The sequence below is a fragment of the Meles meles genome, chromosome 21 (genome assembly GCF_922984935.1).
Source record: "Meles meles chromosome 21, mMelMel3.1 paternal haplotype, whole genome shotgun sequence".
Classification (NCBI taxonomy): domain Eukaryota; kingdom Metazoa; phylum Chordata; class Mammalia; order Carnivora; family Mustelidae; genus Meles; species Meles meles.
In genome coordinates, this window is record NC_060086.1 from 32,800,054 (window position 1) to 32,818,675 (window position 18,622).

Consider the following 18,622-nt stretch of genomic DNA (forward strand, 5'->3'; position numbering starts at 1 on the left):
GGCTTCTCCTTCGTATCCCCCGTTCTGGGCTTGGGGGAGGCTGGCCCCCTGGATGTGTGAGCCACGGAGCTCGCCTCGGTGAGGCTACTGGTTTTGTGCGTGGCCAGCTGCTGTGGGGCGCGTTCCGAAGGCCGGTCTCCTCCGAAACCGTGCCCGCACCCAGCTCCGCCGTGGCTCGCCTAGCCCATAGGGTGTGGCCCGCCCTCTGCACAGCCGGAATCGTAGTACATCAAAATGTTTTTTATTTGAGACACAAAAATGCAAAATTGCTGAGATATCAAACGTTTCCCGACCGGCTACAATACTGCCACTATGTACAAAAGATGCGATGAGAAATGTGCACACATATAAAAATACAGTATGCGTTCCTATGTACAGTACATGTGCAAACGTATGGCATCCAAACATGATACGGAATTGAGTTCAGGGGTGCAAACAGCAAATACAAAGGCATCATGGTTTTCTTTTAAAAAACAACATAAAGGCAATACATGAATGGACCCCCCGATTGCCGTCATTTCTTTGTTCATTAAGCTAGTGCTTTAGTAAGCGGGGCTCTGTAGGTTGGTATCTTTCTCCTTGTTTTCACAAAGTGAGATGCTAAGACGTAATGTGACCATGAAAATAAGAAGAGAAACACCTATCACGCTGTGTTTCGACTGCAAGCAAGAAAAAAGGAAACTAATCTGCACTTAGGAAGAAACTATCACTACTAAATATGTATTATTCTTAAACCAACAAAACAAATCTATACTATTTTACATGAAAACAATAGAGAAATATCTACATCTTTGTGAAAATTATAACCTTAAATGGATAATACCTTTTTGGGACTGACTGTTGAGATAATCGTTAGTCTCAAATTTTAAATAAAAAGTGCCTTCTTTTGGCAAATACTTGGCAATGCCTTTGGTTCCTTTAAAGCAAGTTTGCATTACTATTGGTTACGTGAGGTTAAGTACTTTTGGTAGATACTAAACCCTTTCCTCAATGCTCCCTCCTCCTCCCCAGTCAGCCAGTTTCCTTACAGCATAACGTCGAGAGGTAATGGTGAACGGGTCTCGGTGATTCTAGGAACTTGGTTAAAGCTTTGTCTTAGTGGTTGGCACAAAGCTCTTTTGAACACGACAAGCTGTGTGGATTATCGCCAAGGACCTATTCTGATTCCAGAGAGCACCTTTGGTCTGAGATGGCCATCCTGTTGTCAGGGAGCGGTGACACCGCCCGGCCGCAGCTCACAGAGCAGAGCGATGTGTTGGGGCGGCGGGGGGGGAGCGCTCTTGTGTAAACACGTGCCGCTCTGGGCCGTCCTGGCCCTGCACCCAAGACCACAGGGAGAGAGGCTCTGCGGGGCCGCCGGTGCTCCCGGATGCGGCAAGGAAGAGGGAGCAGGGGACATGCGCGGCCTCCCTGTGGTCCTGCAGACAGAGTCACTTCACCAAGAGAACAGGTGGCCCGGACAGGCGTGCGCGGGAGCAGGGCTGGAGACAGGGCGAGGAACGGCCGCGTCTTGTTACTTTCCAGTTGTGACCGCAGCGCTTGGCGGGTGAGCCGGGACGCGGGTGGAGGCTCTGCAAACACACAGACCTGCCCTGCTCAGCTCTGCTCCCCGACAAGCGGCCCTTCCAGTTAACGCGCTTGAAGCCCCTGGGCTCATTCCGTGGCCTCCAGGGCAGTGGACAGTGCGGCGTTTTGCTGTGTTGCCGGGGGTGAGGGAGACGCATGTGTGCAGAGAGGGGTGACAAAACAGGGAGGGTTGTGCGTGGACCTGGGGAAACAGGCTGCCCCTCTCAAGTGACTGCCGGCAAGAGCCTGAAGGGATTTGGGGGGCCGTGCTGGCCAGAGGGCCTTCGCCCTGCACTTCTCTCGGGCCCCACCTGTTTGTGGACAGGAGAGGGACTGTCCCATTGCTTGTGGGGACAGTTGCTGGGCCAGCTGCTGCAGCTGGTTTCAGCCTGGGAATTAGGAACGGACGCCCAAGAAAGTGGGGTGGCCTGGAATGGTCGGGGCGGGGGGAGGGCAGAGGAAGCCTGAGTCCACTCTGGTGAGCAGAGGGGGGACAGGCTGCCAACCCATCACTCGGGGCTGCTGACCGCACAGTCCCGGGGCGCTAGCGGATGACCGTGACTTTGCTTTCAACGGGCAGCGGCCCGGGGGCCGCCGCAGACTGCCTCCTGGACTCGCACTTCCTAAAGTGTCAGTTACACGGATCGCAGAACCGGGTTTTTCAAAAGGAAACTTAAATAAGATCTCTCTAGTATTATAAAAATAGTCCTATAAAACACAGAGCATCTGAGCCAGAAATCGCACGAACCGAGAGTATATCTATGTACGAGTATATGGCTAGTACTGTACAGTAGACTGCGCAACTCCGGAAGCAGCTCGCATGGGAGCCCCCAGCGACGTGCCCGGAGGGGCTCCCTGGACGCGCGCTGCTGAACTGTACACGGTGGCCCCGGCCCCTAGACTCACAAAGCCCGGGGAAACTCTGGGGCGACTTGCCCTTCCTCCCGGCCCGGAGGACAGGAGCTGGTACCTGGCAAGCGCCGTGCGACGTGTTTCCGGAATATTCGGGGAGGTCAGACTGGATGGGAGAGAGCGCATGTCCAGGAGCTGGTTGTTTCCTTGGCAATGCGACGTTGTGCAAGACGACGGGCCACACCCCCACGTCTACACCACACGCACGCGTCCTGGCCGCCCTGCCCTGTGCTTTGACGGCCGTGACAACGCAGACAGTCCTTACCCTGTGTGCAGCAAGTCAGGTCAGAGGGGCCTCGAGGACAGCACGGTCTTTGGTCACGTGACCTGCTGCACACATCTCACCTTGAACACAGTGGCCCCCTGCCCCGCGTGCCGGCCGGCCGCCCACGCCAGGATGGGAGGGCCTGGCGGAATGGTGCGAGCGGGGGCTGGTGGAGTTCGGGTCGGAGGCTCCTCGCCTTCCCTGTCAAGGAAGCCCCGTACGTAGGGGTTTGGACGCACACGTGAAGTAACTCCTAGTCCAAAGCAAGCAGGCTGGTGGACCGGCGCTGTCTGCGCTCGAGTGGCCTTCCGGAGAGCACCTTCCGGCGGCATGGTTCCGGCCTTAGTTTGGAAAAGCAACGGGAGAGCTGAGGGCTGGGAAAGCATCTCGGGCACCACTCAAGATGGTGGAAATAGCAAGCAAGCGTCCACAGCGCTAGCTGGTCACTTGCCTCCCACAGTCCCGCTGGTATCTGGGGTTCACTTGAGAAGCCACTGAAATCTGAGTGAAGATGATGCCCGGAGTCCACGTGCGAAGCAGGTGAGCCTCAGACAAAACCCAGGCCAGGACCACACCCAGACAAGTACCTGTCCGAGTAGGCAGCCCGTCCCTGGACGCAGGCCCTTCTGGAAGGGATGCACCGGGGCCGTGCGTTCCCCGGGGTGACACTCTCTTGGGCTTGCTCCCGCAGCGGCGTCCTGCTGAACCAGGCTACTGGACTCCAGGCGCTGGCTTCCGAGTTTCTGAGCACTGAAACTGCTCCCTCAGACTACACCAAGCGTAACCGCTTCTGCCCTGAACGCTTCAGACGTCTCTCAAGTTGGGAAGTGCCAGTTAACAGAGGGCTCCCGTGTTCTGGCCAAATCCTGGAAAAGCAAACTTGCCTTCCGTGGAGGATCTACAAACCGAAATCAGATCGGCGTTCAGGCAAAGCGCAGACCCAGCCGTGATGCCCGGAGAACTCCAAGCAGTGGGTCGGGGTGGCTCGGGCACATCACTGTGGGGACATCACCATCTAAGGACGCAGAGAAAGCAACCTGGCCCTTGGGTGCATAGAACATGAGGTGCAGAGCATGGTAAGATCATTCAACAAACACCTTCACACTTTTTTTTGGTAGATTTCAGGGTTGGGTTTTTTTTTTTTTTTTTTTTCCAGAAAAGTTATTTACATTTCGTCCTAACCTTAAATGACTAGCTTGAGATAATTCTGGAAGTCCCGTGATAGTTGGCATTTTAGAAAATTCTTAAGAAACTACTCAGCAAATGGGTGATAACTTCTTCTCTATATAAAACAATGACTAGTAAAACCTCCAGTTTTTCCCTCTTCGGCTTGATAAGCTGGTGAGAGCTTGAGTATGACATCCAGTTACGAGCCTGAAGAATGCCCGTCAGGGAAAGCGGCAGAGAAGAGGCGGCCAGCCTGCCCAGACCCCCCTCCCCCGGAACCCCCGCGGGAACATTTGGGGCTCCCGGCACACTTCTCCTCGGCCCTCTCTTTGTAACTCAACAGCTCAGAAGGATATTTTACGCTGAAGCCTTCCTTGTTCTGTGAGATGGGTCTGGTTACCTGAAATCAGTCAGCATTTCTTTAAATACGGAAATACACATGGCTCAGGGACTCTAGAAACAGTCGAGTTATTAAAACAAGTAGGAGTGCTGGCTACCAATTCCTTACCCCAATGTGCTGTACAAATGACAACGTCAGGGTGGACACACAGATGTCTCATATACACATTAAAACCCACCTACTGAACCCCGCGGGTTGCTAATAGAATTTTCAGTGTTATCCGTATACGAGGACTTTGTACAGTGGATGGTTTAGGACAGTGTTTTGGAGACGTCGTCTGGTGACGGTGAAAGATCTCCCACTTAAACTGAAACCTGGGAAGCTACGGTTAAGATTCCCCAAATCACAAAACGACGACACAGATAAACGATGTTGGTTTCCGAACGGAAGCAGGAGTCCGCAGTGGCCGCTGTCTGGGAACGGGCGGGCGCCCTCCCTGGCCTCTGCCGCCCGCAGCCCGGCTCCGGTCACGGCTGGGACGGACCGCATGCAGGGGCCGCTGTCCTCTCATTGGAGGGGAGCTGTCTGCCTTGAGCGTCGGGTCTGAAGGTGACCGCAGAGGTGTAAATGTAGTTCAAGGACGGCCAGAGAAGTCTCGTGTTGCTCTCCCGCACACGTCCCTCTTCTGGATGTCTTTATTCGTTCTCTGCCGAAGTCTGGAGAAACAGGTGGGGCTTCTGTAACCAGTGATTTTTCAGAAGGCCCTGTGCTGTGTTAAGTTGGAGAAATTCACTGCTGGGCGCCGTGAAATGTGTTCGCACTCGGTTTCCAGGCTGTGACCATCTATCCGTTCTTCCCGTGACAACATATTGTAACTGCAAGAGCGCAACTCTGAATCTGTCTCTAAAAACTGACCTTGGAGAATGATCTTCATCTTCTGAAACGACATAGGCTCGAACGAGAAGTCGGCGACGTTAGTCCCACGGCAACGGCAGGTCCTGGGGATCTAGAAAGTCAGTGGAGAACATGCTGGGGGTGGTCGTGCTGAGGGGAGTGAGTCCTGACGTGTTAGGCATGGTGATGTCCAGCCACTCCATGTTGTCCAAGTTCGAGTCCGAAAGGTCCAGTGACAGACAGGGGGTACTGGCGGCAAACTGGGCCTCGGAAGTCTCCATGGGGGAGTGTGAGTGGTCCAGCACACTCGAGTGACTCAGCAGATCGTTCTGGAGGTCCTCGATCAGAGAGAAGGGCTCTCTGTCCTCACTGCTGCTCGGCAGTGGAGCGATTTCGTTGGCCGAAGGTAAAGTTCCATCTAAGAACGCTTCTAGCTGGTTCTCTAGGCTGGCGGACAAACTGCTCATGGGTTCTAAGGAGATGGGTGGTGCCATCTGGACTTGGGGTGGTGGCCGGGACACCACTGTGTTGACGGGCATGGTGGTGATGCTGGCTGTCACTGGTCTCATTTTGGAGATAGGCGACGGCTCTTCTTTTATAGGGAGGGAGATCTCTGTGCAAAACAATTGAAGGGTCAATAAGTAACGATTCAGTACTCGTTCAACATTTCTGTCAAGTACCAGGAGAGCTGTTTTACTGCTGGGCAAGGACTTAAGACACCGTCCACCGTAGGGGTAGGAGGACGGCAGGGCCATTCGTCAGCTATGGTCCTTGGTGACCTAGCGGAGGATGGCTCATTTGAGTTAAACAGACACTGAAATTTATAACATTCTGATACGCTTTCTCTCCTTTTCAGTAAGCGTGATAAGCATCACATGCCATTATACGCTACTAGGCAGGAGTCGATGGTTTTATTATTTGATTATTTGACCTCTGGGTCCCCGTTATCTCAGGCTTCAGACAGGGAACCGTCGATCTGCCATCACGTGGTCGCCGCCTGAAAGTCAAAGCAGGTGTCCCGTCTGTGCAGACGCGAAGTGCATTCGGGGACCACGGCAGACCTAATTACGGTCTTTCTTCTGTTATCGCTACAGCCGAACCGCATGCCCCGTCAGCCATACACGTTCTGCAGAAGTTCTACAGATACAATGCTGTCTTGTTTTCCTCCCAAATTAAAGCCAACACACAGCTCCTTTGCCCTTCTTGACCTTATTTTTCTGACCTGTTTGCTTGTTTTCTGAGTTTACCTACAATCTTGACGCCCTGGCAGATGTCTTAGCACTAATGATGCGTTCTCGCGGGATCAGGGAAAGGGAACGCGCCACCATCTGCTCTGGATACCAGCTTTCATTTAGATACACGTATTTGAATAAAGTTTCTTTTTTACCTTCTGATGGGTGTCTGGTTTCATTTCTATGCAAACACAGGAGGAGAAACGGATTTGCTAAGAGCTGTGGGAACTGCCTGGGACCCAGAAGGACGTGAAGGAGCTCCCACTCCCACTCCTTCGCGTGAGCTGTCGACCGTGTGGACTCCTGTGCTGACTCCCCGCGTGTGTCCTGCGTACGTCTGTTGTGTGTCCTTTCCTGCGGTCAGCTCTAGAACGTTCTGAAAGCTGACAGTGCTAGGTAGCCTGCCTCAGAATCAGTTCCTTACATTTCTCTTTTCATCATCACTGGCGTTCATGCACAGTAAGATAATGTCCTCACTGGATACTTTGCCATTAAAAAAAAAAGTCCTTGTAGAAAATAACTCATTTGATGACGTCATCACATTTTAATTTCTAAGTTTGGGTTGTAAAAATTAATCCTTTTAATCATTTAGAAAGTCTTTGGCAAAATGCATTAAAAACAAAATCCTTAAGATCAGGCCATGAAACGGTTATTTATTTCCACAGCATAAATATATCATAAGTTATTTTGTGAGGCCAATGTAGTTCTTAGAAAAAAAAATCTGCTCATGTAGAGCTATAGTTAAACATCAAGAATTTCTGTGTCTTCAAAACCAAACAGTACCTGCTATGAATGGAGAAATTTTGACCACTGTTTAGAAAGCAGAATAAAACTCCTTTCATCAAGGTGATGTAAGAATCCTTTATTCTAAAACAGTGTTTTCAGTTTTAAAATACTGATTTTTATACTTATTTTGAAAGATACATTTGCTGACGTAGAGATAGCCTTGACTTTGGGAATGTGTGTCTGTGTGGTTAATACCTTTATCCCTTTCTAAGATGATATGTTATAAAGTCCAAGATTTTCAATTACCTGTAGAAGGTGCTTTAAAACTGCCTTTACATTTTCACCAAGATACTAAGAGCCTGTGCAACGTAACACGGTTGTTAGGACGTTAGTGTGTGCAGCAGGGTGCTCTCGTCCCCTCCCAGTCATCTACGTATGGGACAGGTTTTGAAGTTTTTCAACGTGGATTTTAAACGGGGCTCTACGTGGCTGTTTTGAGATGGTCTGTTCTCAGCAGGCATAGATTTATGGATAAAATCTAACACGATGTTACTGTTTTAAGCTGAAAGAGTAACTTTTCCTCCATTTATAAGTTGTTTTAATGTCCTACTTGAAAACAGTAAACTTGGTTGGGATTAGAATACATTTGTCACTACTCCAAGACAGGCCGTGAGCTCTACAGGAAAACGTTCGGAAAACTGTCCTAAAAGGCTACTCGGACGGGGTCTGATGTGATTTGTGACCTACCTCCACTCTTGATGAGGATATCAAAGAGGTCGTCCATCTGCTGACTGTGTGCGTTGGAAATCTACAACGAAGGAGAACACAAGTCAGCCTTCTTTCCTACAGACGCGGAAGCACTCTCCAGTCGGGAGCTTAGTGACCTTACCAGTCTACCACTTGATAATTTCGAGAACACTGAGGTCACTGGAGACCTGAAGCCGTCTACCCAGTGTGTCCCAGCTGATGAGCGGCTGACAGCAGGAACAGGGCCGATACCTAGATCAGCCGACCTATACACACGTCCCTTAGTTTTTACCACTGCATTCTGAGCGGCCGCTACTACTTGCTTCTAAAAATACTTGATTCGTTTCCGTTTATATAAAAATAGAAGGTAGGCGTAAACTGCGCTTACAGAGGGCACAGTCCAAGTTTTGACATCTGTGTACTCCCATAACGCTGTCAACACAGTCGAGACAGCCAACATACCGTGCCCTGCAAGTTTCCTCAGTGGCCTTTTGTAATAGTCCCCTCTTCCCCCACGCAACCCAGTGACTGCTTTTTCTAATAGATGAGTTTAGTTCACATTTTCTGGAGTTTTACAGCAATCAATCCTCACAGTGTAAGTGGTGTTGGTAGTGGATGAGGCTTCTTTCATTGAACATAATTCTGAGCTTTCTCCACGCTGGAGAGGATGCCTTGGGACTATTTTTATTGCCTAGGAGGTTTGTTTTGGTTGTTTCCATTTTTTGGCTGTTACAAGTTAAGCTGCTGTGGCATTTGTGTCCAAATCTCTGCGCTGGGTAAACACTGAGGAGGGGCATGCTGGAATCCTAGGGGAGTCATGGGGTTCACTTTTTAAGAAATGGCTGCTTGGCAAAGTGATGTTTTCCGTTTCCACCAGCACTGTCTGGTATTTCTGGTTGTTCCGCATCCTTGTCAACACTTGGTACGGTCGGTCGTTTCAACGTGAGGCATCTAATAGGTGTGCAGTGGTATCGCATTGTGGTTTCAACGTGCATTTTCCTAACGACTCAAAATGTTGAGTATCTGGTCACGTGCTTGTTGGCCATCCGTGTATCTTTTTTTGGTGAAATGGCTGCTCTAATCGTTTGCCTCTTCCAGACTTCCTAGGTTTACTGTTTGCATGGTGTATCTTTTTCTGATTATTTACTTTCAACCTGTGTCTTTGTATTGCAAGTATATCTCTTCAAACCAGGAAACGGACTCTTAGCTATAGAGAACAGACGGATGGGTACCAGAAGAGGGGTGCGTGGTGGGAGGGCTGGGGGGATTAAGGGGTGCACCTGTGATGAGCAGAGTGATGTACGGAGGTGCTGAATCCCTCCGCTGTGCACCTGAAACTAATACTACATTGCATGTTAAGTGGAATTTAAATAAAAATGTAAAAAATAAAAATTTTATCAACTAGGGCACCTGGGTGACTTAAGTGCCTGCATTAGGCTCAGGTCATGAGCTCAGGGTCCTGGGATCGATCCCCCGTATCAGGCTCCCTGCTCAGTGGTGAGTTTGCTTCTCCCTCTCCGTGATGGCTTCCACACTCACTCCAATAAGTGAATAAAATCTTTAAAAATTTATATCATTAAAAAAAAAGGATGCCTCTTATAGTTGCATGTAGTGTTCCCTACTGTATTACACATTAAGCAGTTTCGTGGCTTAAAACGCTAAAGTTACTATCTCACAGTTTCTGTGGGTCAGGAATTTAGCAAGAGTTTAGATGAGTAGTTCTGGCTTGGGGTCTTTCATGGGTCAAGATGTTGGCCAGGCTCCAGCCGTCTTCAGGGGAGAATGTTCTTACAAAGATGGGTCGCTCCACGATGGCCATTTGGTCCTGGTGATTGATGGGAGGCCTCCGTTTCCCTTCACCTGGGCCTGTCCAGAGCAACTGCCCACGGGATTGGACAGTTGCCTTTCTCCAGAGCCAGCATCCAAGAGAGAGCGAGGCAGGAGGGGCTTGCCTTTTCTGAACTAGCATCAGAAGCCCAACACCATCACTTCTGCCAGTTCGGTCATAAGCTAGTCACTGAGTCCAGGCCCAGCGAGGGATGTCAAAGAAATACCAGACATCTTAAGATTAGTTAGTTGGGTATGTTTTTAGTTGTTCTGATAGTTTCTGCATTTAAAAAAAAAAGGATTTTATTTGACAGAGATCACCAGTAGGCAGTGGGGGGGGAAACAGGCTCCCTGCTGAGCAGAGAGCCCGATGCGGGGCTTGATCCCAGGACCCTGAGATCATGACCTGAGCGGAAGGCAGAGGCTCAACCCACTGAGCCACCAGGCGCCCGTTACTGACATTTTAATTGTCCTGTTTACTCCACTAGCATGTCTTGTGCAATCAGCGACGGCATTTACTTTGGGTTTGCCATTCTGTGTCATTTGCCCTGTTGTTGTTGTTCCTCCTAAGGTTCTTGTCCTTAAAAAATATTTTTTAAAAAAATACATTGTGATTTTACTAGGGGAATTCTAACTTAATCTTTCTATTTTATAAAGGAAATTTTTTTTTTAAAGATTTTATTTGACAGAGATCACAAGTAGGCAGAGAGAGAGAGAGGAGGAAGCAGGCTCCCTGCTGAGCAGAGATCCCGATGCGGGGCTCAATCCCAGGACCCTGGCACATGACCTGAGCTGAAGGCAGAGGCTTTAACCCACTGAGCCACCCAGGCGCCCCAATCTTTCTGTTTTATAAAAGCTATACTTCAGTTGTTGCTGTAGGCATACAGTAACGTCGTTATTCATAGATTATTTCATGTCGTACTGTTGTACATAAAATATAAAACCCCTGAAAACGTAAAGACCCACTTCCTCTGAAATTTCATTAGGTATTTTATTTTTTACAGTGTAGGTTTTCTGGTGACGAATTCTTATTTTATCTCTACCTGAAAATATCTCTAGTTCATTTTCATTCTTAAAGGACATTTTTACTTGACAGAATATTCTGGTTCGACAGTCTGTTCTTCCCCTCTAAGAGTTTCTAAAGATCTTGTTCCACTGTTTTCTGACTTCGCTGGTTTCTGATGAAAAGTCAGTCATAAAACAAATTGTCGTTACCCTGTGTGCGCTGTGTTTCGCTTCATGCTGTCAGGATCTGCTCTTCAGTCTGGCGGTCAGTGATTTGACTATGGGAGGACTAGGCCTTCTGTCTGTCCTGGTTGGTGTTCACTGAGCATCTCAAAGTTGTAAACTTGTCTTCAGCACACTGGTGAAAAATTTGACCTTTATTACAATATTTTATGTGCCTCATTCTCTTCTCAGAGTCCTGTCATACCCATCTCAGACTGTCTGACATTCTGTGCTCCTTAAAAACATTTTTGTTATTTAGACTGGATAAATTCTATTGGTTTGTCTTCAAGTTCTCTGACTAAATTTTACCTTTTACCTACCTACAACCTTTTTACCTTTTTCACTGCCATCTCCGTTCTGTGAAGACCATCCATAATTTTTTTTTCATTTTAGAGATTTTGTTTTATTATTTCCATTTCCTTAAAAAATCATTTCTATATTTGCTATTTTTCATTCATTATGAATATATTTTCCTTTACCTCACTGATTGTTATGATAGTTTTAAAATCCTTATCTGCAAGTTCTAACATCTGGATTAGCTGGAGTTGGTCTTAGTTGACTGCCTTTTGCCCCTGAGATAGGGCTGCATTTTCTTACTTGCACACTGCACGTTATGAATGCCTGTTATGGATATCAAATTGTGAAACCTTTGTATTCTGTTATTTTTCTCAGATGAGTGGCTTTTTTTTTTTTAAATATTTTATTTATTTGACAGAGACACGGAGAGAGAGGGAACACAGGCAGGGGGAGTGGGAGAGGGAGAAGCATGCTTCCCGCGGAGCAGGGAGCCCGATGCAGATAGACCTAGGACCCCGGGACCATAACCTGAGCAGAAGGCAGACGCTTAAGGCCTGAGCCACCCAGGTGCCCTGAGCGGTTTCTTGTGTTTCAGCGGGCACTTAATGACCTTTCAAAATGTTTTCTGGGCAGAAGTTCCAATCACAGCTCACATGTTTTATCTGCAGCTCAGCTTCCAGGACCACTCAGTGCCTGTGTGGCTGAGGGGTCCGCTGGAGGTGTGGGCAGACAATTTGGGGATCTCCCTTCTAGTTCTTTCCCTCTTAGGCTGCTCTCAACTCAGCTCTCTGACTTCCCGGGCCATAAAGGCTCTGGTTTTTCTGCCAGGAACCTCACCCCTTAGCTTGTCGCCAGAGTAAAAGCCGCAGAAGAGGGAAGAGATGCTCTTTTGCCCTCCCCTGCGCGGCCTCCTCACCAGACTGTGACCGCATCGGATCCCTCTCCAGGGCCTCCGTGTTACTGCTTTGTCTTAGGCCCAGGCTGTACAGCTGTTATCACTGGTAGGTTCCTTTACCAACAGTGGAACTGCAAGTCTGAGCAAATGTATCTAAAAAACCTCAGGATGCCTGGAGTTTGATGCTCAGCGGTATAGAGAGACAGCCAGCCCCGGATGGAAAGTGGGGCTCCCTCCACCTACAAACATGAACCAGAGACCGAGAAATGGCAGGGGTTCCGGCCACTGTCTTAGGTTAAAGTGACGTCATCGTTCTCTGGTGTTGCTCCATGTTATGGAGTGAGTAGACATGAGAACCAGGTGAGGAAGGATGGGTGCTACCTTTTGTTTCTCTTAAAAATGCCAGTTTAAGGGGTGCCTGGATGGCTCAGTCGTTAAGTGTCTGCCTTCGGCTCAGGTCATGATCCCAGGGTCCTGGGATCGAGTCCTGCATCGGGCTCCCTGCTCCACGGGGAGTCCACGTCTCTCTCTCCCACCACCCTACTCGTGCTTTCGCTTGCTCCCTCTCTTTCAAATAAATAAAATTTTTATCTTTGCAACTCACTTCAACTCCGTTCCCCGGTGAGAACAGACGTCACTTCCTAAGGCACCAATGGGGAGGATGGTCTATCTAGTCCAGCATCACTGATTCCCATCCTTAGTGTAAATGTCTACAACTATTTCTGAAATTTGGTTTTTCCCTCCCAGAGAAGGGCCCCTGCCGAGGACGGACCCGAAGAAACCTTTCGCGATGACCCCAGTTCCGCTCCCTCAGGGAGGCAGGCCCCCCGAGCACGGGCGCCAGACCGGACTCGCGCTGCAGCTGCTCCTCGAGGCCACCAGGTAGGTCAGCGTGACAGTCCCTGGTTGAGGGCCCGGCCCGGCTGGTGCTCGCTGCCGAAAGTGTCGACAGGTCGTGGCGGTGCCCAAGCCATCGGGCCACATCGAGTCACCCCACAGAACGTGGAGCCACGGGCACCAGCACAGCTGGGCTGACGGCCCCATTTGCTGTGAGCGCTGAGCAGTCTTCCTGGGACGGCTCGAGCTCGTCCTCGGCTTCCAGGGCCCCCGGAGTGCCGTGACGCTCACCCACGGCAGCCTCGGTGAGGCGGGGGTTCCTTCCTGAAAGTACCTGTGCTTCCGTTTAGATGGGCAGGGAGGCCAGGAGAGAGGTGCAGGGTGAGGTCGGACAAGGTTACCGTTGCTGGGCACCCGCCCTAGGCCAGCTGCCCGGACCGCAGGAGCTCTATTCCCACCTGTGAATGGGGAGCCCCAAGGTGGGCTCGGGGGACAGGCAGGCACCTTGCGCACATGGTTGCCGGCTTTGTGAGGTCAGGAGGACCCCAGGCCTGTCCACTTCAAAGGGCCTTTGCTCAACATACTAGCAAAGCTGCCGGCTGGAGCGGAGAGGGCTGCGGACGACAGTGAGGTGAGGCTGGGCGAGGCGGGCGCTGAGCAGTCTTGACGTCCAGCCAGGGCCAAGGTCGTTTCATGCCACCCTGACAAATGGAGGCTTTAGAACAGAGGGAACTGCAGAGGACTTCTGGGAAGATGGTGGAGTTTGTCCCATGGCAACACCTAGGTAACAGCCACATCGGTACAACTAAGACGACGGGCACAACGGACTTCCCACGGTGAATGGCAGACAGGAGGATACACGGAAGAGAGCAGGGAGGCAGAGACGCAGGAGGGACGGTGAGACCAGCCGCAGATGACAGGGATACCACAAGCACAAGAAGGGAGAGGACCCCTCCATCCGGCACTCCAGCCCCAGGGGAGCTGAACTGGGAAGCAGCGGATGACAGTGGGCTTAGCTCGGGGAGAGCCGGACGGCAATAGGAAACGGAGCCTCCGCCCTTAAAGACCCTGCCAGACAACCCCACTGAGCTACAGCCTAGAAGCGCAGTTTGAAAAGCACCTGGGGTGTAAGGGAAGACTGCCTGCCTGACCTCAGAACCTGTGCTGGGGAGGAAGTGATCTGTGGGAGGTTTCAGCAAGGGTAAAAGAGCTGGGGGTGGGGCGGCGCCGTTCCTCCTCGGCCCGAGCCTGGACCCCCGACACTTGCAGGAACGAGGGCAAACACCCTCACCTACTGCGAACACCACACCCTGCTCCACACTCTCCTGGGTGCACACGCCATGCCACGTGCTCTGGGCAGAGGGGGCGGTAATGAATTCTACTGCAGCCCCAGCAGCAGGCAGGGGCAGGCGTCTGATGGGACAGCCGACCCACCAAGAAAAGGCTCTTGGAGACAAGGCAGGGAGAGTGCCCTGCAGGCTGGTCCAACCACAGCCCTGGCAAGTGGGCTGAGGGCAAGGATCTGGTTTCCTCCACCAAGAAGCCCAAGGCTGCCCTGGTCTGGTCCCTTAACAGCCCAGAGACCAAACCCTGCCACAACAGGCAAAGTGGGCCACTGCAGCCACCTGGACTGCAGGCAAACACGGCTCAGCCAGCGCACTGTGGTGCACGCAACACACGTCAGAGCCCCCCCACCCCGCAGCAGCTACTGCTGGGGAGCAGGCACATGGTCCTCCTGGGCACTACGGGACCTCCCCTTCCCGAGGCCACTGCTCTCAAGTGCAGGAGACGTAGCTGACTTTCCTAGTACACAAAACGACCCGAGATGGAGACAGAGGAATGCATCCCCACATATAAGAAAGAACCAAAAATGACATACTCAATAAATGAAGTTAAAAAGCTACAAGAGGGAATCGATCATAGATTAGAGGAGACAGAAGAATGGATCAGGCAGCTAGAAGACAGAGTGGTAGAGAGCAACCACGCTGAACAACAAAAGCAGCAGCAACGAGAACGGTAAGGGAACTCCGCAACATGTTGAGGATCCCAGAAGGAAAGGAGAGAGAAAAGGGAGCACACGATTTATCTGAAGAAAGAAGAGCTAAAAACTTCCTTCATCTGGGGAAGGAAGCAGGCAGGTGCAGACAGCACCAAGAGAAAACAGCTGTATACCAGGGAAACTCCACGCGACTCTGCCCTCGTTTTTCGGCATAAACTTGCAGGGCAGAAGGGAGTGGTATGATATATTCCCAGTGCTAAAAGGAAAAAACTTCCAAAAATACTCACCCAGCAAGGCTATCATTCAGAGAATTAGAAGGAGAGAAAAAGAGTTTCCCAAACAAAACATAAAAGACTTCATCACCACTAAACCAGCTCCACAAGAAACATTAAGGGCATTTCTTTGGAAAGAAAAGGCCATCATGAGGAGGAAGAAAATCAGGAAAGGAAAAAATTTCACAGGTAAATACAAACATAATGAAAGTAGATTAATCCTATAAAACTCAGTATGAAGGTTAAAGTACAAAAGCAGTAAAATCAGTTATACCTATAACAGTCAGGGGAATGGCCCAGAAAAAGGATGTAAAAAGTATGACATCATATACATAAAATGTGCAAGGGGGAGGAGTAAAAATTTAGTGCTTTTAGAATGGATGCACATTTAAATGACCATCAACTTAATATATATTTGCTACATGCACAGGATATTATCTCTCAGCCTAATGGTAATCACAAATCAAAAATCGGTAATAGATATGCAAAAAAAAAAGAAAAAGGAATCCAAGCAGATCACTCAAGAAAGACATCAAACCACAAGGGAAGAGAGCAAGACAGGAAAGGAGCAGAGAATTAAAACCCAACCATAAAACAAGTAACAAAATGGTAATAAGTACATGCCCATTAATAATTAGTTTGAATGTAAATGGTCTAAATGTTCCGATCAAAAGACAGGGTGACCGAATGGACAAAAAAAGCAACATCCATCTATACGGGGCTGACAGGAGCCTCTCTTCAGACCTAGAGACACACGCAGATTCCAACGGAAGGGATGGAAAACATTTATCATGCAAATGGGAGTGCAAAGGAAGCTGGCAGAGCAATTCTTACAGTATTGGACAAAACAGACTTTAAGACAAAGGACACTACATAATGATCATGCCAACAACTGAGTAAGAGGATCTAACAACTGTAATCTAACAATTACGCACCAAACACGGGAACACCTAAACCCAAAGGAACTACTAACAGACGTAAGCGAAGAAACTGACAGTGGTACGTAACAGTCGGGGACCTCACCCCACTCACATCAGTGGGCAGATCATCCGGACAAAAACGAGGAAATAGTGGCTTTGAATGACACATTGGACTAGATGAACCTAACATACATTCAAAGCATTTCATTCAAAAACAGCAAAATATACATTCTTTTCAAGTACTATGGAGTGTTCTTCAGAACAGATCACAGACAAAACAAGTCTCAATAAATTTAAAAAAGACTGAAATCCTTTCATGCATCTTTGCCAACCACCATGATATGAAACTAAAAATTAATCACGAGAAATAAATCTGGAAAGAACACAGCATGTGGAGGCTAAATAACGCACCAGTAAACAGTGACTGGGTCAGCCAATAAATCAAAGAGGGAACAAACAAACCAGAGACAAATGCGACTGAAAGCATAATGGTCCAAAATCTTTGGGATGGAGCAAAACTACTGTAAGAGGAAAGATGACGCGATGGAGGCCTACCTCAAGGGGCAGGAAGAATCTCAAGCAACTTAGTCTTAAACCTAGAAGAGCTAGAAAAAGAACAAAGCCCAAAGCCAGTAGAAAGAAGGAAATAATAAAGATTAGAGCAGAAATAAATGAAATAGAGACCAAAAATAACCACAATGGGATAGATCAGTGAAACCAGGAACTGTTTCCTTGCAATCACAACAACAATGATAGACCTTTAGCTAACCTCATCAAAAAAAAGAGGACTCAAAAAAATCAAGTCAGAAACGAAGGAGAAGCAATACCACAGAAATAGAAGAGTACAAGGGACTACTATGAAAAATGATGTGCTCACAAACTGGACAACCTAGAAGAAATGGATGAATTCCTAGAAACATATCACTTTCCCAAAGTGAATTAGGAAGACAGAAAATTTGAACAGACTGATTACAAAGAAATAAAGTAATAAAAAAAACTTCCAACAAACAAAAGTCCAGGACCAGATGGCTTCACAGGTGACTTCTACCAAACATTTAAAGAAGAGTTAAGACCTATTATTTTCAAACTAATCCAGAATAGAAGAGGAAGGAAAGCTTCTAAATTTATTTTACAAGTCCAGCACTGCCCTGATACCAAAACCAAATAAAGACGCTACAAGAAAAAGAAGACTGTGGGCCAGTATCTCTGATGAACACAGACGCAAAATCCTCAACAAAATATTAGCAAACCTAATTCAACAGTACATTGAAAAGATCATTCACCATGAACAAGTGGTTTTTATTCCTGGGATGAAAGGGGGGTTTGATACTTGCAAATCAATGTGATACATCACATCGGTAAGAGAAAGTAAGAACCATATGATCATAGCAATTGATGCAGAAAAAGCGTTTGCTAAAGCACAACATCCATTTGTGATAAAAACTCTCACCAGAGGTTTAGAGGGAGCATACCTCAACATCATAAAGGCCATATATGAAAAACCCCACATTCAATGGTAAGAAACAGCTTTTCCTCTGAGATCAGGAACAAGTCAAGGATGTCCACTCTCACCACTTTGATTCAACACAGCACTGTAAGTCCTGGCCACAGTAATCAGACACAAAACGAACGAAAAGGTATCCAAACTCGAAAGAAAGAAGTAAAACTTCTATTTGCAGATGACATGATACTGTATATAAAAAACACTGAAGACTCCACCAAGAAACTACTAGAACTGATAATTGAGTAAAGTCAGGATTCAAGGTTAATATATAGAAATCTGTTGCATTTCTATACATTAATAATGAAGTAGCAGGAAGAAACATTAAGGAAACAAAGCCCATTTTCAACTGCACCAAAAAGAGTTAAATACCTAGGGATAAACTTAACCATGGAAGTAAAAGACCTGTGATCTGAAAACTACGAAACTCTTATGAAAGAACCTGAAGATGACAAACAAGTGGAAAGATAGTCCATGTTTATGGAGGGGAAGAACCAATATTGTGAAAATGTTCACACCACCCAAAGCGATCCACAGATTTAATTCAGCCTCTATCAAAATACCAACACTGTCCACAGAACTAGAGCAAATAATCCTAAAATTTGTATGGAACCACAAAAGACCCCGAGGAGCCAAAGCAATCTTGAAAAAGAAGAATGAAGTTGGAGGCATCACAATCCCAGTTGTCAAGATACAAAACTGTAGTAATCGCAACAGTATTACACAGGCAGCGATCCCATGGAGATCAATAAAACAGAATACAGTCCAGATATAAACCTATTCTTCTATGGCCAATTAATCTATGACAAAGAAAGCAAGAATATACAATTGAATAAACACAGTCTAACTTAAACAGTGTTGGGGAAACTGGACAGCTACATTTAGAAGAATGAAACTGGATGCCTTTTTTACACCGTGCACAGAAATAAACTCAAAATGATTAAGGACCTAGATGTGAGACCTGAAACCATGAAAATTCTAGAAGAAAACACAGGCAA

At 48.1% G+C, this 18,622-nt stretch overlaps 1 protein-coding gene across 6 annotated transcripts in view; it reads right to left on the reverse strand.

The window, feature by feature from the left end:
- Positions 1-225: 225 nt before the first annotated feature.
- The window catches only part of MRTFB (myocardin related transcription factor B), a 185,654-nt gene continuing 167,257 nt past the window's right edge, over positions 226-18,622 (reverse strand). For all 6 annotated transcript variants that reach the window (XM_045992699.1, XM_045992697.1, XM_045992703.1 and 3 more), the window contains 2 exons: positions 7,850-7,910; positions 226-5,757 (listed from right to left, as the gene is read on the reverse strand). In XM_045992699.1, the coding sequence (XP_045848655.1) occupies positions 5,225-5,757; positions 7,850-7,910 (594 nt within the window). In that variant the 3' untranslated portion in view covers positions 226-5,224. The remainder of the gene's footprint in view (positions 5,758-7,849; positions 7,911-18,622) is intronic.